A 27,562-nucleotide genomic window follows, 5' to 3' on the forward strand; every position below is an offset into this window, starting at 1 on the left:
GATTGACAGGCCAACAACAGGGTAGGGTGTTTTCTGTGATTGTTTAGCCAAAGAGCTGTCTGTATCAGAATCTCTGGAGACTGAAGCTGGGACTTCCTTCCTCCCTAGGGGCCAGCAGGGGCTGCAATTGCCGTAAGAGCAGGTCACGTGGCAGGGCTTCCTGTATGCTGTTGCTGCCGGGTGTCCATGGCCTGCACCCCCAAGCTGTCAGTACAACAGTCAGAGTAGCAGCCAGAGGCTCGGTCCATGCTGTGCCCCCTAGACAGTGCTGGCAAGGCTGAACAACAAGCCTCTGCATCTTGACACCTAGGAGAGCAGGGCTAGAGTTTTGCCAGGGTGGAGAACCATGTTGCGCCGTAAGCCCTCCAACGCCAGCGAGAAGGAGCCCACTCAGAAGAAAAAGGTGAGGAGCATCTTTGGGAGCTAACTTCTTCCTTTCCCCTCTGTGCTCTCCACCTGTGCTGTCCATAATTCTTAAGAGGTGAAAAGAGCAAAAGGCCATATGTTGAGCCTGTAGGTGAGGACCATTCTCCCAGGGGGAAACCAGACAAGGACCCAAATGTTACTACAGTAACTGGAATATAAAAAGGACTTTTAAAACTCTGGAGTAACAGAACTACAGGGTAGAATCCTAGAAATTTGGAGCTACAGAATCTAATCCTACCACAATGGAATAAAGAAGTAAAAATTCGGAGTGAGAATCACAGACTAGAATCTGAGAATTCCACAATGCAACGATCAACTTGATTCCTCAGACTGTACTTAATTCTAACTCCCTTACACTTGGTTTTGCTACCATGTTTGCCCAAGCATAGCCTCTCAGGAACCATCCCACTCTCTGGGTGGCTCCACTAAACTATCCAGCCAAGATATTACCAGATCCTCTGTCCTTTGTCTGGGGCCCACCCCCCCCCACCCCCCCACCCCCCCACCCCCCCACCCCTGCCCAGTATGCTTAGCTCTATTTAGCTCCCAAGGAGATGGGTGGTGTCTGAGTTGATTTCCAGACTCAAGGAAAAAGGGCACCAAACTGTGTGGGATGCAGGGTGACTTGACAGCACAGGGAAGGGGGAACTTGTTTGTAAGGCATGAAAAATGAAGCTGGTGAGATGGTGAATAGGCATGAAAGAGCTAAAAAGGGGAAAATCAGCGTGGGGTGGGGGAGGGGCAGATTTGAAAGGCCAGGAAGGAAGACCTCTGACATAGGTTGCTGAGATGCTCACTCTCCTGGGACAGAGGCTGGACTGGGAGATTCTTGAAAGCTCTGCCAGATCTAGGTTTCTTGGAGGTTCTATCAGATGTAGATTTCTCTTGTTGAAATTGATTTGATGATAGGATTCCCCAGGCAATCAGCTAAGTGCATCCTGCACATCCAGTGGGACCACAGGTCCACTCTAAAAAAGCAGAATGGAGCCAGATCCAAAATCTCAAGCCAAGACCAGGGACTCCACACCCTCATTCTGTCCTCTCTATTTCCCCTGGAGTTCACACCAGGTGTTCTATGGGGGAAGCCCCTATGTCAAGGGAACAGCTCCCAGGCAGTGACTGAGACTGAGTCTCAGGGCAGTGGGGTGTGCATCCTGCCCTATCTCTCAGGTCCTGGATGGCTGCCACTTCCGGCAGTACTGTCCCCACCCCAGCTGCTTCTCTAAGGTTGCAGTTGTGGGGGTGAGGGTGGGGGAGATTCACAAATCTTCCCATGGGCCCTGTCACCTCTGCCCAAACCTTGCATAGTACTAGGTCTAGCAGGCCTGCTATTGGCTGCCATTCCTCAGCGGTGACTGGGGCCACTTCCCCTTGCTCTCTGGATGACGATGGTAGGAAACAGAGACTGCTCTACAGACACTGCTAGGCCCCAAACCACAGGGGAGCTGAGCTGGAGGAAAGAGTCTGAGAAAGAGCTGACACTTTGACACTAGTACCCTGTGCCACCTCAGGTGAAGGTGTCCAATGACCCAGAGAATCAGATGTCATCTTCCTTCTTGCTTGGTTTCCATTACCCAGATTCTGTGTTTGTTAGGTAGGCCTCTGGAATTTCGCCTATGGCTCTTCCAGGAAAAGCGAAATCTATGTGACGGTCTGGTCTGAGACCTTTAGAGGAGGGTAGTCAAGGCAAACTCGTCTCCACCCCTACCAGAGTCTATGCCAGTCTCCAAGAGCCAAAACGAGCTTGCTTCCATGTGCTCTAAGCCACATAATTGTGCAAATGTTCTTAGAAAAGCCAAGCCTCTATAGGCTGGGTGCTGGTGGCTCACGCCTGTAATCCTAGCTACTCAAGAGGCTGAGACCTGAGGATCATGATTCAAAGCCAGCCTACGCAGGAAAGCCCATGAGACCTTATCTCCAATGAACCACTAGAAAACTAGAAATGGCACTGTGGCTCAAGTTGTAGAGTGCTCACCTTGAGCTGAAGAGCTGAGGGACAGCGCCCAGGCCCAGAGTTCAAGTCCCAAGACCAACAAAATCAAAAAACAAAAATAAGCCAAGCTTCCAGAAGGGAAGGACAGCTCCATCACCACTTCTGTGATGACTGTGGGCAAGTCCCTCTCCTCTGGAGACTGACAAAATATGGTGGAGGCAAAAGCATAAATGCAAGGGAAGTCTCTCTTTCGCCCCTGCTTCTCCTCAGTTCTGCCAAATGGAGATTGTGCCATGTAGGGGACAAGAAAGTAGACTTTTGAGTCTGTCATGTTTTAGGTATAGGGTCTTGGACAATTCACTGACTTATTAGCTGCCTTTGGACTTCATTTTCTTCATGTCTGAAAAGGAGAATAACTTCTGATTTACCTCAGGAGGTTATACTGATCACCTGAAACAATAGTATGAGTGCTCACATGTACTCAAGAGCACAAGGTGGGGCCTGCTTTGACATAGACAAACTAGAGAGCACTCTACAAAGAAGAGCTGTGGTCCCATCCCTTAAGGAGAGGAAACAAGACTTAACAGCTCTAGGAGCCACCATGAGAAAGAGTTCCTCAGGTGCCAAGCACTGTGCTTTGTATGTGCCCATCTCTTAGCTCTCAGACATCTCACGGTACCCTGGCAAGGTAAAACAGATAATGTGGACCACCCTATTTTATACCCAAGACTCAGATGGGGTTTTTCTGAAGGTCACACAGCTATTGAGCTGTGGAGCAGGGACACAAGCCAGGATGTATTGACTACAAATTTGTTAAACTCCTACTACTCTCTTGTCCCTTTAATGATTTCCAAAGCATGAAAAAAGGGCCTGAAGAATGGCTCAACAAGTAGAGAGACTTCATAACAAGCATTAGGCTCTGAGTTCAATCCCCATTACCCCCCCCCACACACACACACCACCACCACCACCACCACTACCACAACAACAACCACCACCACCAACAACAACACAACAAACTACTACTAAAAAAAGTCTGTTAAGCATAAAATACTAAGCCCACCAATAGGAGAGCTGTTCAGTGCATATCCAGATGGCTGTAGGGTAAGAGATCTTCCAGACAGCACAGCAGAGGAGGGAGTAGGACTTCTCCAATGGTGAGGATGCAGTAGCTACTGTAGATCATGAAGGAATAGGGCAACCCTGAGGTCAGAACACATCACTTAGTTGCTCATCGGAGTCTTGAATCTCTTCCAAGTTCTTACTTATTCCGTATTGCCTTTCATCTTATTTCAGTCACAGACCAGTGCTGGGTACAGGAAGTGACTTGTCCCTTTCCAATTCCCTCTCAGACTTCCTACTAGGGATATAGAAGAGAATGTAGGCTTCTGTTCAAGTGGTTAGTTGCTCCCTCCTTCCAATCTTTTCTTTCCTCTAACTTTTCCAGTCTAGGACACTACTTTGCCCATGTTCTCTTGCTATATCACACCTCTATCAAGACAACTTCACCAGCATATGCTTCATAATTTCAGTACACGTGGAATATCCATAATCTGAAATCTAGAATCTCCAAAATCTGAAACTTTTTGAGCACCAATATGATACCACAAGTGGAAAATTCCACACTTGACTTTATGCAACATCGCAGTCAAAATGCAAGCATGCTTAAGTATTGTATAAAATTACTTCAAAGCTAGGCTTGGTGGTGTGCAAATATCAGTACTCAGGAGGCTGAGACAGGAGGATTAAGAGTTCCAGGTCAGGCTAGACTACCTTGTGAGACTCTGTTTAAAGAAAGAAAGGAATAACTGGTGCTGGTAGCTTATACATATAATCCTAGCTACTCAAGAGGCTGAGATGTGAGAATCATGGTTCAAAGCAGCCCAGGCAGGAAAGTCCATGAGACTTATCTCCAATTAACCACAAGAAAAACAGAAGTGGAGCTGTGGCTCAAAGTGGTAGAGCACTAGCCTTGAGCCCAAAAACCTTAGGGACAGCTCACAGGCAGAAAGAAAGAAAGAAAGAAAGAGAGAGAGAGAGAGAGAGAGAGAGAGAGAGAGAGAGAGAGAGAGAAGAAAGGAAGAAAGAGAAGAAAGAAAGCGAGGAAAGGAAAGGAGAGAAGAAAGGAAGTAAGGAAAGAAGGAAGGAAGGAAGAAAGTAAAGAAGGAAAGGGAAGAAAGAAAAAAGGAGGGAAGGAATAAACAGAAAAGAGAGAAAAGAAAGAAAAGAAAAGGACATAGAGATAAGAGAAAGAAAAAGAAAAGAAAGAAAAAAGATAAGAGAAAGAAAAAGAAAAGAAAGAAAAAAGAAGAATAAAATTTTCAAGCTATGTATATCGGGAATACATGAAACATGAATGAATTTTGTGTTCAGACTTGGATCCCATCCACAAATACAAATATCACAAAAATTAAAATCTGAAATATATTTAGTCCTAAGTATTTCAGATGAAAGGCATTCAACTTGTAGGCATCGCTGCCCACAGGATTCCTTGGAATGGCTGGCAAATGCTTTCTACAGCTTTTTGTACTGTACCTTTCACCACAGCCAGTGGCATACCCAGCACTCCACCATGCTCCAATCATCCTCAGTTCTCATTCTTGTTCCAACTCCACCTGGAGAAATCCTATCTCTAGTACCTGGTCCATCATCCTCTGAACTCTTCCTCTGCCATTTCTCCCTACAATTCTCCTGGTGGCTCCAAGCAAACTCCACCTGCAGTCAGCGCTGCACTCAATCTCACTTCTCTTTTGGGGTGTGGGCAACTGCATGAGTTCTGAGGTGGCCCAGCACACCAACACTCATGACCTTCCAGAGTCACATCTGGATTTGAGTGACTTCTCTTTCCACTATGAGCTGCGTAGAACCCATCATTTCTCTACATGTCAGTCTCTTAGATGAGATGTAACAAAGGGCTGCCGAACCTGGGACAAGCTGACATACATGTAGCACTTGGCAGTGTGTCAGTCACATGAGTGATGTTTAACTTTTCAATGGCAAGTCTCTCTCTCTCTCTCTCTCTCTCTCTCTCTCTCTCTCTCTCTCTCTCTCTCTCTCTCTCTCACACACACACACACACACACACACACACACGCACGGATCCACAGCACTGAAGGAAATGAGAGAGTTGCTCAGGAGACACTAAGGAGGGGATGAAACCCGAAGCAGTGTGGGTCTCTACAGTGATCAGGGAAGGATTTCTGTAGAATGCTACCTTTGAAACTGCGGTGGAAACCCTTTTTTATTGAAGTTTAACATCCATGTAAATAAGTGCATGAATCATCAGTGTATCACTCAGTGCGTTTCTATAAAATGGACACCCAGGAAGCACCCAGACCAAGAAATAAACACTTCCTGAAGCTTCTCTCATGTCCCTGGCCAGTAAGTATATACTCTCCTACTCCAAGAATAACCAATTTCCTGTTTTTGAATAGCACAGATTTCTTCTGCTTGGTTTTGAACTTGGTGTAGGTAGAGGCATATCACATATACTTTGTGGGCTGGCGTCTTTTTCTCAATAGTGTATTGATGACATCCATCCATATTGTTGGGATAATTGCACTGTCTCACTGACTAGTACTGTTCTACTGTATGACTCTGCCACGATTGATTTACTCATCCTACCATTAATGAGCGTTTGAGTTGCTTCCAGTGAAATTGGAATTTGTAGGAGGAAAGAAACCATGGGTGACAGAGAGCAGGTAGAATTTTTCAGAGGGAGAAATTCCCAGGGTATGAGTGTGGATCTGGGTCACCATGAGGCCCTGGTTTTAATCTCCAGTATATTGGAGGTGGATCACACAGAAGGCTAAGCATAAACTAGCACTGAGTGAGGGACTGTGGTGTCATGTGATGCTCTTAGCACTCTGTGTGTGTTCATTCATTTCACTTTCAACAGCCCAATGAGGTAGACGCTTTGGTCTTCCTTTTTATTGATAAGAACACAGCACGTGAGAAACACTAAGTAACTTATGCAGCTGGGCAGTAATAGAGCCAAATGAGAAAACTGGGCTTCTAGAAAGTTGAATAAGTCTCCCAAGGTCACACATCCCACAGTTGAACTTGGAAGTGTCTAATGCCAGAAATGTAGCTTTCCACAAGGCCATGGACTTGAAAAGGTCAACAGTACATGATACTTGCTCACACACTTGCATGACTCCCAGTGAGTATTCCCCGCCAAAGACAGAATATGCAGAAAACCAAAATGAGTTCAAGGATTTCAATCTAGCCCTGAGTGTAAGCACCCTAGGGTCAATGAAAGGTAGTTACAGTGTTTGGCACTGCCTCTAAGATTGGAGATGGGCCTGGAAAAAGACAACCCTGACTGGCCCTTTCCATTGGTCAAGAACCTGTGATAATCTTTTCCATCATCCTTGGCTAGGGAGTTGCACTGGACTCAAGCCCTAGCACCACCTCTGTGGCCTTTTGGGATTGTGGCACTTGCTTTGGCCTAAAGCTGGGACAGAGGTGCCCTTACACAGGGCTGGAGAGCCAAAGGCCCCTCCTCCCAGCCCCTAGACTGCAGATTAATGACAGGAAAAGGCCCAGGGAAAGAGTTACGATTAGAAAGCAACCAAGCCATGAGCTTACTCTTCCCTAACAAAGCCTGCTTCCGGCCCCACTCCTGCCCTTCTGCTTGCTTTCCAGCCTCACCATTCCCCGGGGCTTCAGGGGCGACTCTCAGCCTCCTAGTCTGCAGACATGGCTAAAGAGTAGTGGAGGGAAGACCATAATAGGCCCCATAGCCCTATAAATAGTGGCCTTGCCTGCCCTCCTTGGGCCCACGCCAGCCTGGTGCCCACCCTCTCTCTGTTCCTTCTTTTCCATGTAATAAGAAGAGGAAGTTATCCAGGCAGCTGCATCCTAGCATACAAGAGGAGGAAATGAATGGAAGATGTAGAAGATGGGAAAGAAAGGGAGAAAAGATGGAAACAATAATAGGAAGGGAAAAATATTAAGGCAGGAGGATGGAGGAGATGCATGGGAACCACAGCAGTCAACCCATGGTCACACTTTCCCCTCTCTATACCCATTCACAACCCCTTAGTGACCTAGTTTCTGGTCAACTACCTCTAGGAATGTGTGACCCTTGACCATCGAATCCTGACTGAGCTTTGATCAAGACCCAAAAGGAATACTGTTGTGCTCTACTACAGTCCACAAAAGTTAGGATCAATTGTACATGTGCTGAGGGACAGGTGATTGTGCCTCTACTCGGTGGGTCCGCCACTAGACACACACCTCATTTAGTAGGAAAGAGGATGCGAAACTTTTGGCTTAGTGTGGGTTTGGGGCTTCAGTTCCTCATGGTCTTATCTTGGGTGTCTGCAGTCTATCCTACTCTATCTGTCTGGCCATCTGTGAACCCTAGTTCCTGTGTGTATCTTCTAGTATTGGGTGTTTATCTTGATACAAGCTCAGCCTCAACTTCTTGTGTCTATGGCCTGCTCTGCTTCATGCTTTGCCCTGGTTTCTGGCTGTTATCTTCATATGCTCATGCATATACAGTTAAGAAAACTCATTTCCTGCAAGCAGTCTCATCAACACAAACATGTCATTCTTGAAAGCCTAAACACCAGCCATTGTGAACAGTTGCTAGCTCATTCCATCAGTGATGAGGTTAAGCTGAGATGAATAAAGAGAAAATGGCAGCTTTGTTTATTTAAATTAGCTGCAATCATTTGTGTTCCAAATCTGTAGGTACTTTCTCTGAGTAAACCTCTACTGTAGTTTTCCAGAAGGTATAATCCCAGGTCTTGCTAGCTTCTGGCAGGATTGTTTTACTTTTCCTGGGACAAAAGTTCATCCAGCTGCATTATGTCTGCCCCTATTGTGATAAGTACAGAACAGGCTCAGTGCAGGTCCAGGGCATGAAGGCCAGAGCCACTGGGTTCCGGAGGAAATTGTTCTGTTAACCTATGGTGAAGTTCTCATATATGCAAGAGCATGTATTTGCTCTGACTCATTCAGTCTTTCACACAAGAATGTGGGACCAAAATTTCAGGCACTGGGGAAAATTTGGACTTAGTCTGAGTTCTTGGGTTCCGCAGTATGGAGCTCGGTATGTGGTCAGCGATAGGGCCAAGAACAAGATGAAACCATGTAGTTCCAAGTACATCTTGACACTTCACCTCATTAGCTCTGGGGCCCTCAGGACACATGTGGCTCTGCCCTGCCCTGGCGTGCACTGATCAGTCCTAGGGCAGCCATTTTAACACCACTGATTGAGACACTCTGCTTCTTCCAGCTCTCTCTTCAGCGCTCCAGCAGCTTCAAGGATTTTGCCAAATCCAAACCCAGCTCCCCCGTGGTGAGCGAGAAAGAATTTAATCTGGATGATAATGTGAGTTTCAGTGCCTCCTGGGGGATCTGGCTGTGGGTTCTGGGATAAGATGTGGGGGGTGGGAGAAAGGAGAAGGGAAAGGAGATATTAGGATTGAGGAGGAGTCAAAGCCCCCTTTAACACAGAAGACCCCAATTTTCCCATGCACCAAACTTCTGGACACTCATTTACATTCTTTCGATTATAAATTAACAGATTAATTAGCAGATTCATGATAAATTAATAGGGCTAAGGAGAAGGTTGGAGCTAACGAGGAAGGGAATGGGGGGGGGACTTTCAGTCCCATCCCCTTTACCATCTTCAGAGACCCCAAAGCTTCTTCATATTCCAAGTCCTTTGACCAAGCAGAGTCTCCAGTGGTTCTGGATCTTCTCTCTTTTTTTTTTTTTTATCATAGATTCCGGAAGATGACTCAGGTGCCCCTACTCCAGAGGATGTCGCAAAGAGTGGCAAAAAACTGGGGAAGAAGTGGAGGGCAGTGATTTCCCGTACTATGAACAGGAAGATGGGCAAGATGATGGTGAAGGCCCTGTCAGAGGAGATGGTGAGTCTGCGGCCCAGAAGAATAGGGACCAGGGGCTAAGGAAGCCACTCAAGCACGGGGTGACAATGAGCACCTGAACAGCCACTACTTAGGCATGAAAACCCTGTTCAGTGCCAGCAGAAAGGTCACATAGGAAAGAAAGGTACCAGCAGCCATAAAAAAGCAGCCAAGAAGTATTGATAGGAACAGAAACACGTTGGGGAAGGAATGAGGGTTAAGGAGGGCTGAAAGTCTGGGTGGTTAAAGCTTTGTGCAAAGGCAAGCCTTTGGGGGAGGGAAAACTGAAAGGGAGATGAGATCACCTGAGGCAAATCCAGTCACCTCAAAGTTTTGCTTGGAACTAGCTCCTGGAATGGGAAAGTCTGATTCCAGGAGGATATAGAGGAAAAAATGCAAATGTTGCTCAATTTTCCATAGATTTATGTCCTGGTAAAGCCATCATAAGTGGAGACTATCCCATGCTAAAAATACATTGACTATACCTGCCTACTGAACATCAGATTTTGGCAACACGGCACCCTGTAGAGTATCAGTTGTTTCCCTTCATGATTTTGTGGCTAATGAGGAACTGTAGTTTGCTTCTGTTGCCTGGCATCACCAGACAGGACCAAACTGCATAGTGCAAGCCTGGGCAAAGATCCAAATTCCATTGCTTTCACACCATCAGCAAGACACATGATTGTAAGTCAAACCATTGTTTAGTTGAAGAATGTAAAGAAAATCAAGAAGGCTGGCCTCAGACCCATGGACAGCTGTGGGGTAAGCACAGTCCAAGTAGTTTAAAGCACATGGGGTGTCTAGGGTGCTGGGCTGGAGGCCCTGAGAAGTAATGTGCTGGAATTAACGACCAGCTTGAGAGAGCAGCTGGTTAAATTGTCAGAAATCTTGCAAGCCAGTTGTTGAATACAACCATCACTAAAAATCAAGTTATACATAGTGATGTTGAAATAAATTCCATTGCAAACAGGGGCCATAACATACCTATATTGAGACTATTTGTGTCTATGGTATCTATGTAGCAGAAATGTCTTAATCTCTTCTACCACCTCAACTGGTAGTTTAACCCAGTGATCATGATGAGGGAGTATTTATAATACAAAAATTGGCAAAGCGTTGGGGCCTTTATTCCCAGATAGTCAGCTATTAAACATCATCCCATTGAAATGCAGTGAGGTGGGAGGAGCTATGGAACAACTTGGTTATGGATTCTCATGAGCCTTGGTAAGCTTACTCTTCATCTCTTAACTCAGGCCAACCATTCTTCTTGTCTTCAAGAGTTTTATTCAAGGAAATAGTGAGGTCTGGCACACAGGAGGACACAGTAAGTTGTTCTTTAGCACCACTGTGTTCGACTAGGCCATAGCAATAACTCTGAGTCCAAGCTCTGCCACCATGGCCTTTTCTGTGTGTATAATAGCAAACTTTCTTCATGTACATTGGCACTAGAAGCTGAAAAACCCCATTCACTTAGTACTAGTGAAACTCATTCTGCAACATAGGCAGGATAGGGGTTGGAGGCATGGCTCAATTGGTAGAGAGCTAGCCAATGAGTAAAAGCGGCTTGAGCCTTGGTCTCAGACCTAAAAATAAGAAGAAACTAAGGCAGAGGTGACAGAGTTCCTCTGCACTTGGGCCTGGTTTATCTGTCCCCCAGTGAGTCTGCTCAAGACTTCTACCCACCTCTTTGCAGGGAGACACACTGGAGGAGGGCTCAGCCTCCCCAACATCTCCAGACTTTGGCCTGGAAAGTCCTGGACATGAGAAGATGGCCTTGGCCTTTTCCGAGCAGGAAGAGCATGACCTCCCAGTGCTCATTCGCCAGGCATCAACAGGTGAGTAGAGCAGGTAGAAGAGTACTTGCTACATCTAGAGAAAAGGTTAGAGTAGTGTCAGTGGGATGGTAAGAAAAATGAATGTTTATTGACTGCGTGCTGGAACTTTCCCAACCTTCACATTGAACTATCATAACAATCTCATAGAATTATATTATCGTCCCCACTTCACTGATATGGAAACTGAGAGGAGTTAAGTGACTTGTCCAAAGTGACTCAGGTCTGCCATAGAGGAGTTTTCACTAGCTGTCTTCAGGCCTTAGAGGGGCCCACAGGGGAGGAATATCATTGCTGTGTTGGAACAGCCTGTTCTCACCCTTCCAGGGAGAGGCAGAGACTATAGCTCTCTGGGCCTCTGATATCCTAGACTGATATAGGAACATAGGATGTCCAGCTATAAGGAGATATCTTGGCCCCAGACTTTGGTTTGGTGGCTTAAGGCACCACTTAGCATTTTCAGTAGTGTGCTGTTTAACAGCTGGTTCTGTGGGGATAAAAACTTGATGAGCTTCCCAGCCTGGAGGAGGGGCCATGGGGCTCTGGGAGGGAGCCCTAAAGTACTGCTTTTCTTGACCTTCAGGCCCATTCCAAATTTTCCTCTTTGTCTGGGTCTACAGACACTTCTGTGTCCCCAACAAAAATCCACTTAAGATGCACATCACTCTGCCCTTCCCAGGGAGAAAGAGTATGTCTGGGTTTCTGCGAGATAGTGTAACTAAATCTTGAGTCTTACTAAGTAGAGAAAGTAAAAATATTAATGCAAAGTGTGACTTTCCTGAGCACTGGAATGGGAGTGAAGAAATGTAGTCTATGGGGTTAGTGCTGCCAAGTTTCAGCAGAGTAAAAGGCCTTGCGTAAGTCACTCGGCCCATCTGTACTCCAGTTTCCTCATCTGGTCATTGGGGATATGAACCTTCTAGGGTTCCAGCTTGCTCATACTTTGATCTGTGAACAATTTCTCTTCCTATTATGAAGTTTTCATTAGCTGCGACCCCAGAGGTGAAGTTCACCTTCTCCAGGTGTCCAAAGGGATGGGTTGACTTCCCCTCCCCCTTCCCTAGCTGCTGCAGTGTGAGGCTTGCCAGAGTGTTTTTCTCCAGCCTGGATGTAGGCATTTCCAAGGAAAGCACCTGTTAGGCTCAGACTTCCCCGGGTGTCTTAGGACAAAGCTAAAACTGCTCCACTCCCTACCCTATCTCCTGCAGGTAGTGAACTTTGTAGCCCCAGTCCAAGCTCTGGCAGCTTCGTGGAGGAACCACCAGCCCCTCAGTACACAGGGCCCTTCTGTGGTCGGGCACGAGTCCACACTGACTTCACTCCCAGCCCCTATGACCATGATTCACTGAAACTGCAGGTAAGGTTGGCGTCCAGGCCCCTCAAGAATCTGGACGGCTGAAGCCACAAAGAAGGCTAGACTGAGCCAGGGTAGCAGAACATCAGCAGAAGCCACAGGACCCTACCCCTCTCTTCCCTACCCTCTTCTCCTCTCCTCCCCAAACAGAAAGGAGATGTGATCCAGATCATTGAAAAGCCGCCTGTGGGCACATGGCTAGGCCTGCTGAATGGCAAGCTGGGTTCTTTCAAGTTCATCTATGTGGATGTGCTGCCTGAGGAGACCGTGGGGCCTGCCCGCACCAGTCGCCGCCAGAGCAAGGGCAAAAGGCCCAAGCCGAAGACACTGCATGAACTGCTGGAGCGCATTGGCCTGGAGGTTTGACTTTAGGCCCACTTGCTCCTGAGTTGGGGGCCTAAGGCTACTGCTACATGTAGGGGGAAAGTTCTAGACAGGGATGGCTTATAAACAGTTGGTGGCTTGCCTTTGTCCCCAGGAGCACACATCCACCTTGCTGCTCAATGGCTACCAGACACTGGAGGACTTCAAAGAGCTGCGGGAAACACACCTCAATGAGCTAAATATCATGGACCCACAGCACCGGGCTAAGCTTCTCACAGCTGCAGAGCTGCTACTGGACTATGACAGTGAGTGGCTTCAGGAGAAAAGATGGGCATTGAGGCCTGTTGGCATTCCAGGGGGCAAAGGCTTGCCCTGGCCTTATATCTTGCATACACATACTGTCCCAGAGCCCCTCCGCATTAGAGAGGCAGTCTCTGCACTTGAATTTGAATGTCAGGGAAACTTGGTGGGGGGAAGAGATAGGGGAAGAAGTTGTAGAGGTGATTGGGCCCCATCCCTTTTTGGTTCAAAGGGGAGACTAAGGTTGGAGAAGGGAAAGCATTTATATAAAATGTCAAATCTGGGTAACAGAGCCAAGATTCAAGCCCCGGTTGCCTGGTTCCACTTCAGAACTAGAAAATTTGGATCTTGTGGGCCTGGAAATAACTCCTATCTGCTTTTTAGCTGGAAGTGTAGAGAGGAGAGGAAGAGGTGGTAGAGGAGGCTAGGGGAAACCTGACTGTATACATGAGATTTCCACCATCACTGCCTCTAAGAGACATCCCAGGGCTTCCTGACCTCCCAAATTAGGACCAAGGCCCCACATTCTATCTTTTCTTCTCATCCTTGGCAGCTGGCAGTGAGGAGGCAGAAGAGGGAACCGAGAGCAGCCAGGAGCCAGTGGCACACACAGTATCAGATCCCAAGGTGGACATCCCGCGTGACTCAGGCTGCTTCGAAGGCTCAGAGAGCGGGCGAGATGAGGCAGAGCTGGCCAGCACTGAAGAGCAACTACATGGCCTTTCCCTGGCTGGAGCACCTTGACATGAAGAAGGCATGGGCTAGGGCTGGGCCTGAGCTACAGAGGCCACAAGGATTGATCCAGTCTCCTATAATGGCCTGGACCAGAAGACTGGTGGAAAGCCTGATCCTTCTTTCCCAGAAGGGCTTATGGCCAATAGCCTGGCCAGAGCCCTACAGGCTCAGCTGAAGTGGGTACGGTGTTGTCTAAAGGCACATCCCACCTGCCCAACCCCTCCTTCCACCAGCAACTGACAGCACAGCCCCCTCCTAGGACCATCCACTCCCAGGCTTGGCCACACCAAGTGGAATACCAAGAGATTTTCTCATGTCCCTTGTCACCAAGACCCCCAAACCCTTCTCATTCCCACTCTGCTGCTGTACTGCTCCTACAAAGGGTGCCGAGTCAGTGTTTCAGGTCATTCTCAAACCCCTAGGGAGGCTGCCCATTTTGTAGGACGCTTTTTAGATATAGGTGAATCCAGAGTCCCCAAAGGTCTGAAGAAAGTTACAGCTACCATTTCCACTGTCTTCCTTAACTTCTTAGAGGTTTGGGCCACTGTATCACTCTGAGACTTGACCCAAGTGGCTATCCCTTGGACTTCTGACCTTAGGACAGGCTGGGGTTAAAATGAATGGCCATCAAGAGCCTTGTCAGCTCTTCATCTTTAAGTGTCTACCCTTTTGCTACTTTCAGCCTGCGACACCAGTGGAATTTATTGAAGAGCCTGGTGGGGCCTTGGGTTGCAAATGAAATGACTTCTGTTCACCTTTTTTGTTGTGGCTGTTTTTGTTTTGCTGGTCCTGGAGCTAAAACTCAGGGCCTGAGCCCTGTCCCTGAGCTTCATTTTTCATTCAAGGCTAGGACTGTAGCACTTGACCCACAGCTCCACCTCCAGCTTTTTCTGAGTAGTTTATTAGAGATAAAGAGTCTCACAGACTTTCCTGCCTGGCCTGACTTCAACCCATGTTCCTCAGATTGCAGTCTCTTGCATAGCTAGGATTACAGGTGTGAGCCACCAGCACCCAGCTCTGTTCATCTATTTTATAGCTTCCCATGAAAGTATGAGCTCAGGTGGAGCCCCAACTTCTCCCAGCTTAAAGAATTATCCATACCTCAGTCAATATATGCCTCCCTTCTGTTCTTATCTTCCTCAAATGAGTTTTCCCAGGTGATAGATGACAGGTGGTCACATCTTGTTTCTAAAGACACAACTGGCCCTTAGAAGCCAAATGCAGATATGGGTATAACCTTGGCCATTTGTATGGACCCTCACAAGCAAAGAAAGGACTGTGTTTGACGATGAGAGTCCACTACCCTCAACATTGCTTTGCTAAAAGTTCTGGTGATGATGAAGTATAGAACGTGGGAAGAGTACCTGTTGGTGGGGCCTCCCTTTATCCCAGTAGCAGTCTGTGCCTTCAATCATTCTGAGAGCTCTCCCCATGTGCAGGACAAACACTGCCTACTATATCTAGGATTACCTAGATGTGACCATGCTTGCTGGCCTACTATCATGAACTTCAGTAAAAGCTAGCTTTGGAGAAGGAGTTGGATGTAAATATGAAGGGGTGGAGGGGGACTTGTTGATAGCAATAAATATAGGAACAACTAAATGTCTCTGTTTACTTGATTAATTTAGTTGGTCACAGGGCTTGAACTCTGGGCCTGGGTGCTGTCTCTGAGCTTTTCTTGGCTCAAGGCTAGTGCTCTATCACTTGGCCCACAACTCCACTTCTGGTTTTTGAGTGGTTAATTGGAGATAAGAGTCTCAGAGCCGGGTGCTGGTAGCCCACTCCTGTAATCGTAGCTAGTAAGGGATTGCAGTTCAAAGCCAGCCCAGGCAGGAAAGTCTGTGAGACTCTTATCTCTAATAAACCACTCAGAAAACTGGAAGTGGTGCTGTGGCTCAAATGGTAGAGCTAGAGCACTCGCCTTGACCTGAAGACCTGAGGGACAGCACCCAGGCCCAGCTCCATGACTGACCAAAAAAAAAAAAACCAAAAACAAAAACAAAAAAACCCTGCAGTCCTTAGATCTAAGTCTCCTGAGTAGCTAGGATGACAAGCATGAACCACCAATGCTTGGTTCTAGCCTTTTTTCTTAATGAGAGAGTTGGGAAGAGGAGCAAATGGTTCACCTTCAAAGATAGTCTCAGCAAAATATCCTTCCACTGTCCTCTTAGGGCCATCTTTTCCTTCCCCAATTATGCCCTTGACTCTATAGACCTAAAGCTCTACCCAATGCCCTAGGTAGTTATGCCCTTCCCTCTAATCAGCCTTCCTGGTAAGAAGGTTCAGGCTCTCATGACCACAGGCTTCACAGAGGTCTGAGAGCACACAGTAAGACAGCTATTTTCCTTATCCCATAACCATCTTTGTGTGTGTGTGTGTGTGTGTGTGTGTGTGTGTGTGTGTGAGTTGGTCCTGGTGCTTGAACTCAGGGCCTGAGTGCTGTCTCTGAGCTTCTTTTTCTCAAGGGTAGTCCACTTCTGGCTTTTTCTTAGTAGTTTATTGGAGATGAAAGTCTTACGGACTTTCCTGCCCAGGCCATCTTTGAACCGCAATCCTCAGATGTCAGCTTCCTGAGTAACTAGAATTATAGGCATGTGCCACCAGTGCCTGGTATAACCATTCATTTTAATAAGAACCTGGAAGAATTTTCCCCCTTGCAAAGAAGGGCCTGCCTGGGGTTGTTCAGAGTGAAAGAGGGGGAGAATTGAGACCAGCAAGGCTTTGTCTCTGAAAAAATGGGGCTCCTGCTGGGCCCCATTAAATGCCCAGTATGATTATACCATCTTCTGGGACGTTCCTGGCTTCCTTTCTGTTTCTGCAGCATTAACTGCGCTTGGGAGAGCAGACTGGAATGGCAGCTGCTACAAGAATGAGGACAAGGCCACCCTCATTCCAGGTCATCTTCTTTGAGCATTATCCTCACCCAAGAAACAAGAGCCCTAATAGCTTTAAATCCCCCAAGGGGACTGAATAATTGCTGACTTCAGTGAACCCAGGACTGAGCACTTTATCAGCACATACATTATCAGTGTCCTTCTGAGTTAGGTATCATCATCCCAACTTGCAGAGGAGGAAACTGAAGCTCAGAAAAGTTGAAGAGGGTGACTAGGAAACCACAGAGCCAGAGGAAAGCCTGATTCCCAAGCCCAGGTACTTAACTCCTATACTTCACTGCTTCTCAAAAGGTTTTGGCTATGGGCACTTCAGAGGACAATCTGAACCTTTGATTCATCCTTTCCTCTTCCAAGTTTTGCCCTACAGAGACATACAAAGACACACAAATACATGGACAAGGATCTTCACAACAGCTCTCTATATAATAGCAAATACTTTAAAACAACTCAAAAGGAGAAATAGGTACATTAATGGTAAATTGATTTGCCATGTAACCATAAATCATAATGTTATAGAAAACTATTTTAATGGTATGGTGAAATCTTGATTTCTTTTACTCTGAAGTTTAAAACTATGTAAACAATACATAGACATTTTGTGGTAAAATAAGCTTCTATTCTATCAAGGAGAAAAGCAAGTATTTAAAATTATTTCTAGGATGTTTCTGCTTTTAATAAAAAAAATGAAAACATTCAGAATAAAGACTGGAAAAATCAGCACCAAATGGCTATAGGCAGTGGTCTTGTGAGAGATGAACTAGGAGATGATCTAGGGTTCCACTGTTCACTTTTTACATTCTTGTTTCTTTTGAATTTCAAAGGAAAAATAAGCATTTTAATTTTCAAAAATTAAAATGCTGGGTGCCAGTGGCTCACGCCTATAACCCTAGCTACTCAGAAGGCTGAGATCTGAGGATCACAGTTCAAAGCCAGCCTGGGCAAGAATGTCCGTGAGACTCTTATCTCCAATAAACCACTAGAAAACCGGAAGTGGCATTGTAGCTCAAGTGGTAGAGCATTCACCTTGAGCTAAAGAGCTGAGGGACAGTGCCCAGGCCCAGAGTTCAAGCCCCACAACCGACAAAAAAATTTGCCAAGGGCAATGAAGCATACCTATAGTCCCAGAACCAATGAAGCTGAGGCAGGAAAACTTCAAATTAGAGGCTAGACTTAGCTACATAGCAAATTTCATGCCTGCCTGGGGTATGTAGCAAGATTCAGTCTCAAAATAAACCAAATAAAGTTGGGCAATGGTGGCTATTGTTTGTAATCCTAGCTACTCAAGAGGTTGAGATCTGAGGATCCTGGTTTGAAGTCAGCTGGGTTAGCAAAGTTTGTTAGACTCTTATCCCCTATTAACCAGCAAAAGGCCAGAAGTGGAGGTGGGGCGTGAGAAATCTAGCACCAGCCTTAATGGAAAAATAACAAATAAAAATAAACTAAATTAACCAACAATAAGGACCAAACCTCTGGTCTCCACTGTAGGTAAGCAAAAAAGACTTCTGGAAAGATGGGAATTAGTAGAAAATAACATACAAAGGGCTTTAAAATTCTACACACCCATATTGGAGGCATTCTTCAAGTGGTAGATTGCCAGCTTAGAACTGAAAGCACCATACACCCAAGGAGCCCCAACCTTTTAAAACTCCTTGGTAAGGCTCAGCAATAGACCACTTGCTTAGCATGTACAAGGTCTTAGATTCAATCTCTTGCATCACAAAACAGAACAAATAACAACAGACCAACTCTGGGCAATTACTTTCAGCTCTAAGCTGATGAAAGGAAAATATCAGAAAAAGAATATCTCTTTCAGAAACATTGAAGTTATACCTTGCATACTCTCAGACCACAAGGGAATAAAATTGGAACTCAACACCAAAAGCCACCAAAGAAAGTCTTGTAACACATGGAGGCAGTAAAAGTCCTGTAACACACTGTTGAATCACCAGTGGGTCATGGAAGAGATTAGAAAGGAAATTCAGATGTTCACGATATTCAACAAAAATGAACACTCAAATTACCAGCTCCTCTGGGACACAGCAAAGGCAGTACTCAGAGGCAAGTTTATAGCTCTGAGTTCCTACATCAACAAATTGGAGAGATCTGAAACCAACAATTTATTTTTTTAATTTTTTTTTAATTTTTTTGGGTCTGGTCGTGGGGCCTGAAACTCTGGGCCTGGGCGCTGTCCCTCAGCTCTTCAGCTCAAGGCTAGCGCTCTACCACTTGAGCCACAGTGCCACTTCTGACTTTTTTCTTTTTGCTTATGTAGTGCTGAGGAATCGAATCCAGGACCTCAGGCATGCAAGGCAAGCGCTCTACCACTGAGTCACCTTCCCAGCCCCTGAAACCAACAATTTATGAGACATCTGAACCTCCTTGAAAAAGAGCAGCAAGATAAACTCCAATCCAGTAGGCAGAAATAAATAAATCAGAATTAAACGAATTAGAACCCCCTGCCCCCAAAAACATAGAAATAATCAACAAAACAAAGAGTTGGTTCTTCAAAAAAATTAACAAAATTGACAGACCTTTAACAAATCTTATCAGAAAAAGAAGAGAACACACCCAAATAAACAAACTCAGAGATAACACCACAGAAACAACCAAGATTCAGAACATTATCAGGGAATACTTCTCAAACCTTTATGCTAATAAGTTTGAGAACTTGGCAGAAATGGACCTTTTCCTAGCAAATATCGACATGCCAAAACTAAACCAAGATGAGTTAAACCAACTTAACAGACCCATATCAAGCATCGAAATAGAAACAGCAATAAGAGACCTCCCATCTAAGAAAAGCCCAGGACCAGATGGATTTACAGCAGAATTCTACAAGGCCTTCAAAGCAGAGCTCACACCAATACTACTCCAAATCTTCAATGAAATTGAAAGAGAAAGTTCACTACCGAACTCTTTCTGTGAAGCCATAATAACCCTCATCCCAAAACCAGGCAGGGACTGATCAAAGAAAGAGAACTATAGGCCCGTTTCTTTGATGAACATTGATGCAAAACTTCTCAACAAAATTTTAGCCAATAGACTTCAACAATTCATCCAAAAACTCATACACCACGATCAAACAGGATTCATTTCAGGGATGAAAAGCTGGTTCAATATACGCAAATCAATTAACATAATTCGTCACATCAACAGGAGCAAGGATAAGAACCACATGGTTATCTCAATAGATGCAGGAAAAGCATTTGACCAGATCCAACACCTCTTTATGATGAAGGTTCTGGAAAAACTAGGAATCTAGGGAACATTCCTCAATACAATAAAGGCTATATATGACAAATCTACAGCCAGCATTATACTTAATGGTGAGAAACTAAAGCCATTTCCTCTAAACTCAGGAACGAGACAAGGATGTCCACTCTCTCCACTTCTCTTCAATTTAGTATTAGAATGCCTAGCAACAGAAATAAGACAAGATGCAAACATAAAAGGGATCCAAATAGGGAAAGATGAAGTAAAACACTCTCTCTTTGCAGATGACATGATCTTGTATTTAAAGAATCCCACAGAATCCACTCCCTACTTACTCAAGCTGATTCAAAACTTTGGCAAAGTAGCAGGGTATAAAATTAACCCTCAAAAATCAATGGCTTTGGGCTGGGAAGTTGGCCCAGTGGTAGAGTGCTTGCCTAGCATGCATGAGGCCCTGGATTCGATTCCTCAGCATCACATAAGCAGAAAAAAGCTGGAAGTGGTGCTGCGGCTCTAGTGGTAGGGTGCTAGCCTTGAGCTGAAGAGCTGAAGGACAACACCCAGGCCCAGAGTTTAAGCCCCACAACCAGACCCAAAAACAAAACAAAACAAAACAAAAAATCAATGGCTTTGGGCTGAGAAGGTGGCTCAGTGGTAGAGCGCTTGCCTTGCATGCATGAAGCCCTGCGTTCGATTCCTCAGCACCACATAACAGAAAAAAAAAGCCGGAAGTGGTGCTGTGGCTCAAGTGGTAGGGTGCTAGCCTTGAGCTGAAGAGCTGAGGGACAGCGCCCAGGCCCAGATTTCAGGCCTCCGACCGGACCCCCTCCCCCCAAAAAAAATCCATGGCTTTTCTGTATGCCAACAATGAGAAAAGTGTGGCTGAAATCAGGAAAGTAACTCCATTCGTAATAGCCCCATAAAAATAAAATACCTAGGAATTAACCAAAGAAGTGAAGGAACTCTATGATGAAAACTTTAAAAACCTGAAAAAGGAAATCAAAACAGAACTTAGTGGAAAAACCTCCCATGCTCCTGGATTGGAAGAATCAACCTTGTGAAAATGGCAATACTTCCCAAGGCTATCTACAAATTCAATGCAATATCTATCAATATCCCAACCTCATTCTTCAAGGAAATAGAAGAGGCAATCCAAATATTCATATGGAACAATAAAAGACCCCGAATAGCAAAAGCGATCCTTAGCAGAAAGAACAGTGCTGGAGGAATATCAATACCAAATTTCAAACTCTACTACAAAACCATAGTAATCAAAACAGCTTCGTACTGGTACAAGAACAGACCTCAGGACCAATAGAATAGAATTGAAAACCCAGAAATGAACCTACAAACCTATAGCCATCTAATCTTTGATAAGGGAGCTAAAAAAATAGAATGGAAGAAAGACAGCCTCTTCAGTAAATGGTGCTGGCAAAATTGGTTAATCACTTGTAGAAAACTAAAGCTAGATCCTTATATATCACCCTGCACCAGAATCAACTCCAAATGGATCAAAGACCTTGGAGTCAAAGCAGACACCCTGAAAACATTACAGGGTGGAATAGGAGAAATCCTAGGTCTCCTTGGCACAGGCTGAAATTTTCTTAATAGAGACCCGGAAACACAACAAATCAAAGAAAGGTTGGACAAATGGGATTGCATGAAATTGCAGAGCTTCTGCATGGCAAAGGACATAGCTAGCAAGATCGATAGAAAAAGCCCACGGATTGGGAGAAGATCTTCACTAGCCTTACAACAGACAAGGGTCTCATATCTAAAATATACCTGGAACTCAAAAAATTAAATCCCCCAACAACAAATCCTCAAAGAAACAACTGCCCAATAAATAAGTGGGCTAAAGACTTTCAGAGAAACTTCTCTGAAGAGGAAAGAAGGATGGCCAATAGACACATGAAGAAATGCTCAACCTTCCTAGCCATAAAAGAAATGCAAATCATGGAGCTGGGAAAGTGGCTCAGTGGTAGAGCACTTGCCTTGCATGCCTGAGGCCCTGGGTTCAATTCCCCAGCACCATATAAGCAAAAAGAAAAAAAGCCAGAAATGGTGCTGTGGCTCAAGTGGTAGAGAGCTAGCCTTGAGCTGAAGAGCTAAGGGACAGCACCCAGGCCCAGAGTTCAGGCCCCACAACCCCCCCCCCCAAAAAAAAGAAATGCAAATCAAAACAACATTGAGATACCACCTCACCCCAGTTAGAATGGCTATAATCAAGAACTCTAATAACAACAGATGCTGGAGGGGATGTGAACAGAAGGGAACCCTACTGCATTGTTGGTAGGAGTATAAACTTGTTCAACCACTTTGGAAAGGAGTATGGAGGTTCCTCAAAAGACTCCACATAGAGCTCCCCTATGACCTAGCAATCCCACTTTTGGGCATTTACCCAATTGATTACAAACAAGACCATATTAAAGCTACCAGCACAACTATGTTTGTTGCAGCACTATTTACCATAGCTAAGATATGGAACCAACCCAGATGCCCCTCAGTAGATGAATGGATCAAGAAAATGTGGTATATATACACAATGGAATTCTATGCTTCCATCAGAAAGAATGACATTGCTACATTTGTTAGGAAATGGAAAGACTTGGAAAAAAATTATATTAAGTGAAGTAAGCCAGGTCCAAAGAAACATAGGTCCCATGGTTTTCCTCATTTGCAATAACTAGTATATGTCTGAGACAAGCAGAAACGGTCAACTAAGTTGATGTTAGGCGAAATGAACCCCAAGATAAGGATTCAAATGTTTTTTCTTTCTATTGTTTCTAACATATTTATAAGATGATTTCTTTGTTGCTTTGTATGTCCCTCTCCCACAGTATAACTCCTGTTTTCACTGTATTTGATGTTTGTATAATTTGTGGAGGGGAAGGGAAAAATAAATTGTTTAAATAGGGATACAGGTAGACCCATTGTAACAATGAGATGTACAAGACATTATGTAGAAAAATGAACTTTAGGGGCTGAGAAGGTGGCTCAGTTGTAGAGTGCTTGCCTTGCATGCATGAGGCCCTGGGTTCAGTTCCTCAGCACCACATAAGCAAAAAGAAAAAAGCTGGAAGTGGCTCTGTGGCTCAAGTGGTAGAGCGCTAGCCTTGAGCTGAAGAGCTGAGGGACAGCGCCCAGGCCCAGAGTTCAGGCCCCACGACCAGACCCCCCCCCCCAAAAAAAAAGAAAAGAAAAGAAAAATGAACTTTACAACTTTGGTGTGGGGGAAGGGGGAGAGGGGGGTGGGGGGGGACTGGGAGGTGGGGAGATGGGAAGGGATGTTAAGAGGAAACAAAGGAGGAGGCAGCAATGCTTGATAAGAAATGTACTCATTACCTTGCTCATATAATTGTAACCCTTCTGTATGTTATTTTCACAATAATAAATAAATAAGAATATATGAAAAATGATATTTTGGAATGCTGTCCTGAACTGGAGGAATGGCTCAAGAGGTCGAATGCTTCCCTAGCATGTACAACACCTGGGTTTAATTCCTAGTACCACAAAAAAAGAATAACTTAGGTATAGTCATTCCAAAATGTACACTTATCACTACATCAGTTGTAGTTGGGTAACAGTTCATGCCGGTAATCCTAGATACATGGGAGGCTGAGATTGTTGGCATCATAGTTCAAGTCCCAACTGGGCAGTAAATAAAGTTTGTAAGACCTCTTCTCAACAAAAAGCAGGACTCAGTGGTGTGTGGCTGTTATCCTAGCTACTGGGATTCCTGATGGAAGTGGTTCATGCTCAGATGCACACGCAGACAGGAAGGGAGACAATGTCACTAAGAACCAGTCAAAGCCAGCCCAGGCAGGGAAGTTTGTAAGACACTTATCTACAATAAAATACTCAGAAAAAGCTGGAAATGGAGCTGTGGCTCAAGTAGTAGAGCACTAGCCTTGAGCATAGAGAGGCTGAGGGACAGAGCCCAGGCTCTGAGTTCAAGCCCCACGACCGGACCAACAACAAAAAAAATAAAAATCAGACATAGAGGGGCAGCTCAGCATCAAAAGTGCCTGCTTACCAAGAACAAAGCCCTGGGTTCAAACGCCAGTACCACCAAAAAATTTGTATTTGCAAACAAGTAAATAAAAATAACCTCCCTCAATAAAAGAAAGAAATGCTTTCCTACCTGGGGACAAGGTTGGGGAGTGGGAGGATATCTCAAGAGATATGGGGCTCAGTTTGGTCTAAACAGGGATGACATGATGAAGTTGTCACACAAAGAATCCAATGATCGCAGAGTTTGGGAAGTTCTGTCAAGGAGGAGAATCAAGGAAATGCAGACAACAGGCCAGCAGTGACTGAAAGACAAGAAAGACTGCTCAGTAGATCTCCAGTTCAGCCCAGATCTCCTGTTCAGCCCAGATCTCCTCATCCAGCAGGGGTTCCAGCACCACTCATCCAGCCCCTCAGACTTCTAGAAGATAATTAGTGCCATGAACACAACAGATCAAGATCTGAGGCTTAAAAAGCTTACTCTTCATATCTACAGATATACCACAAGAAGTCTGGGATGGCAGAGGCCCAAAGGACTGTAGCCTCCCCCTTGGCAGGGTGAGGATAGGCTGCTGTAATGATATTCTTCCTCCATTCACAGACCTCTCCAGGGCAAAGGGACAAGTGGAATCTTCTCTACGGAAGGGAAGTTCTAGAATTTAGGAGTTTGGGCCAATCTGAATTCAAGGCTTAGCTGTTACTTACTAACTAGGTGTAGGGATTGAATCCAGTCTTGGGAACATGAGGCAAGTGCTCGACCACTGGGCTACTTTCCCAGCCTACCTTGTTGGGTTACTTTAGAGTTACTTAACTAACTTAAGCCTCATTTTCCACATCAAAAGATGGGGAACACAGTGCTAGTTCTATAGGGCTTTCGTAAAGATGTAATAGACTAACATGCTAGCACAGCCTCCAGCATAAATGCCCAGTGAATGATAATGTATATGATTGCTTCCATTTGTACTATCCTTCAACTCTGTTTTCATTACTTCAAGGCCCATCTAGTTAATATAGTGTACAAAAATACCTAGCTCTGCCACTTATTGGTTGCATGATATCAGGTAAATTATATGCATATGTGTTTATTTTCTGTAAAATTAGAATAGTGGTCTAGTAATACCACTTGGGATCATTGAGAAGTAAATAACACATTGAGTTTCTGACAATGGCAGTAGATGGTAATTATTTGACCTTTCTATAATCTTCAAGGTACTGAGCTCAAAACTGGGTACAGAGGCCATTTACGTGCATATCTGCTGATTCTTCTGTAGCCCAGAATCAAGCTTATTAGGCTCCCAGGAGGTATTGGGCTTCAAGGATTGACTGAGGATGTCAGATCTTGTGCTCAGAGAGGCTAGTAATAGAAAGTCCTTCTAAAGAATTCAGGCCAGCCATAAATCTTCTCAGTTTGTAGTTGAAGGATCATTCCTGAGCACAAGACTTCCATTGGGCAACTCTCTTGCACCTTCAGGGGAGGTCTGACTCAAGACCACAAAGTTCAAGTCCAGTTCACAATGAGCCATCTTTCCCTTCTCCTCCCATCAGGGCAGGCAGCTTAGGGCACTGATACATGCCTGCTGAACCTTCTTCCCTCTCAGTTACTGGCTATTATGTCTCATAACTGTTAGTATTATCTCCACCTTTGGTCCTCAGCTCCACTCAGACCTGAACTCCTCCCAGCTCTGGAGTTCCTGCCATAGAGCTAGCCCCTCCCTCTCTCCAACCAGACCCACCTGAGCTCCCATCTACCTCACTTCCTACTCCCCCAGACCCTCCTGCTACCTAGATAGCGGAGGCTGCCATGTTCTCTCTCTCTGGGGGAAATATAGCTCCTCTAATAAACCTTATAATAATCTTTCTCCTGTGCCTACCTGCCTCTGCGTGGTGCCCTGGGATGGATGTGTGGGATCCTTTCAATAATCCTACCTAATACAACCTCAGACAGGTTCCAACCAGCTCCCTAAAGTCCTCCACACACTCTCTCCAACCACCTTCAGCCTCTATGGCAATGTGGTCTGATACATGGCACTGCCAGTTGCCTTTCAATTTCTCACTCATTGAGCTCCCCACACAGGCTTTTCACAGAAGTGGAGGCTGTACATTGCCCATTGGAGGCCAAGGGCATTGAAACAAAAGCTCCAAAGTTTTTTCTAAGGGAAAAAAGCATACTGATCACCATAGTTACTGCAGGGCCCAACATCTCCCTTCCCCCACCCCCACCCCTGCCCCATGCACCAGTCAGGAAATTCAGGATGAGGTATGAGGTTTCCAAGCTGGGAAAAGAAGTAGCTCCCTCAGCTCTCCTTCACAATAGAAACCACCTTCACTTCTAACACAAAAGGTGGCCACATCTTATTCAGCCAACAACACAATCAAGTGGGAAGGAACTGCCTCCCCTCTAGACCCAGCCAAGACTCCTCGTCCAGGAAGGACCTTAATAAATGGAATTCTATAGTACTTGATATGTAGGCTTCACCTTTTCCTATAACTTCACAGTGACCAATATAGCATTTGTATACCATTGCCTCTGGGACCTGCCAGGGATAGCGTCAGAAAGGCAGAAAGAGCCCCTGGGCAATGGTCCTCACAAAGGGACAGCCAATTTGACTGTGGGAACCTGGCAAGGCAACTTCCTGACTTTCAGCGCTAAAGAAATCCCACCATCAGTTCAACCTAAGTGCAGGGGTCTAGAGAAAGATTGAAGAGATTTAAGTTTAAAATAAATCTCAATAACCACCCCTATGTCAACCCTCTGTATACCTAAAATGGACAGCTCACCAGCACTATTAATCCAAAATGGCAAACAATCCTAAAGTCATTGTTTCTCAATGAACTTAAAAGGCAATGAGGTCAGCAACAATTTCTCCTAATGTTAACTCTAGTGTGAGTGTAGTCAGTATCCAGTAAGGATTTATTGAATGGTAAATAAATGAGAGACTAATTTCACTCAAATGACATTTGCAATTATTCAGATTTCCCTTTCTGTCTATATCTGCTTAGCAGAGAAGCAGTAGCTTATGCTGGAACTCTGGACTCTAAGTCTGTGTATGCTTGATTTCAATTTTGGCTTGAAGAGTAACTCCTTATGTGGACATGGGCAAGTCACTGTACTTCTTTTGGAAAGGAGTAGAGGGAGAGGGAGAGTAGCAAGGGAAGCAGGGAGGGGGAGAGAGACAGGGAGGGAAGGAAGGAGAGAAAATAAGAGAGGACCAGCAAGCAGTATGGACTACATCAATAGGTATCAATATGTCAACTATGATTAATATGCTCCTTTTGGCCCTGTTTTTCAACAGAGATTATATGTTCTTACAAATAATCATCGTTATCTCTTATTTGGGCACAAAATACCAAGTCAGTAAAGCCAAATAGCTGTTGATATGTAGCCAAATAGATGGGCAATAACTGGCAGCAAAGATGGTGGTGGGAAAAGGGGCTTAAAGAAAGTAAAGGAGCATGGATGTCAAGAAGGTAATTCTACTCAACAATCCAGAATTCTAAAATGACTTCTAAATCAAGGGTGCTCCCATGTCTTAGTCCATGGTAAAGTGTGAATTCTATGTTCTCATGCATTAATTGGTTGTAAAAAAAACATTTAATATTAAAAGAAAAACAGATAAAGGACTTGGACAGATAGTTTAAAGAAATACAAATGGCAA

At 45.1% G+C, this 27,562-nt stretch overlaps 1 protein-coding gene across 1 annotated transcript; it reads left to right on the plus strand.

Annotated features, from left to right (window-relative positions):
• The first annotated feature begins 125 nt into the window (after nt 1–125).
• On the plus strand, nt 126–14,547 carry Sash3 (SAM and SH3 domain containing 3). The gene is made up of 8 exons (XM_042682407.1): nt 126–403; nt 8,607–8,702; nt 9,100–9,246; nt 10,937–11,078; nt 12,284–12,432; nt 12,580–12,789; nt 12,908–13,058; nt 13,607–14,547. The coding sequence occupies exons 1-8, from the start codon at nt 347–349 to the stop codon at nt 13,795–13,797; spliced, it is 1,143 nt and encodes a 380-aa protein (XP_042538341.1). The 5' UTR covers nt 126–346; the 3' UTR covers nt 13,798–14,547.
• The last annotated feature ends 13,015 nt before the right edge of the window (nt 14,548–27,562 follow it).

This window comes from Dipodomys spectabilis, unplaced genomic scaffold (assembly GCF_019054845.1).
Source record: "Dipodomys spectabilis isolate Male_0828 unplaced genomic scaffold, ASM1905484v1 ptg000071l, whole genome shotgun sequence".
Lineage (NCBI taxonomy): Eukaryota > Metazoa > Chordata > Mammalia > Rodentia > Heteromyidae > Dipodomys > Dipodomys spectabilis.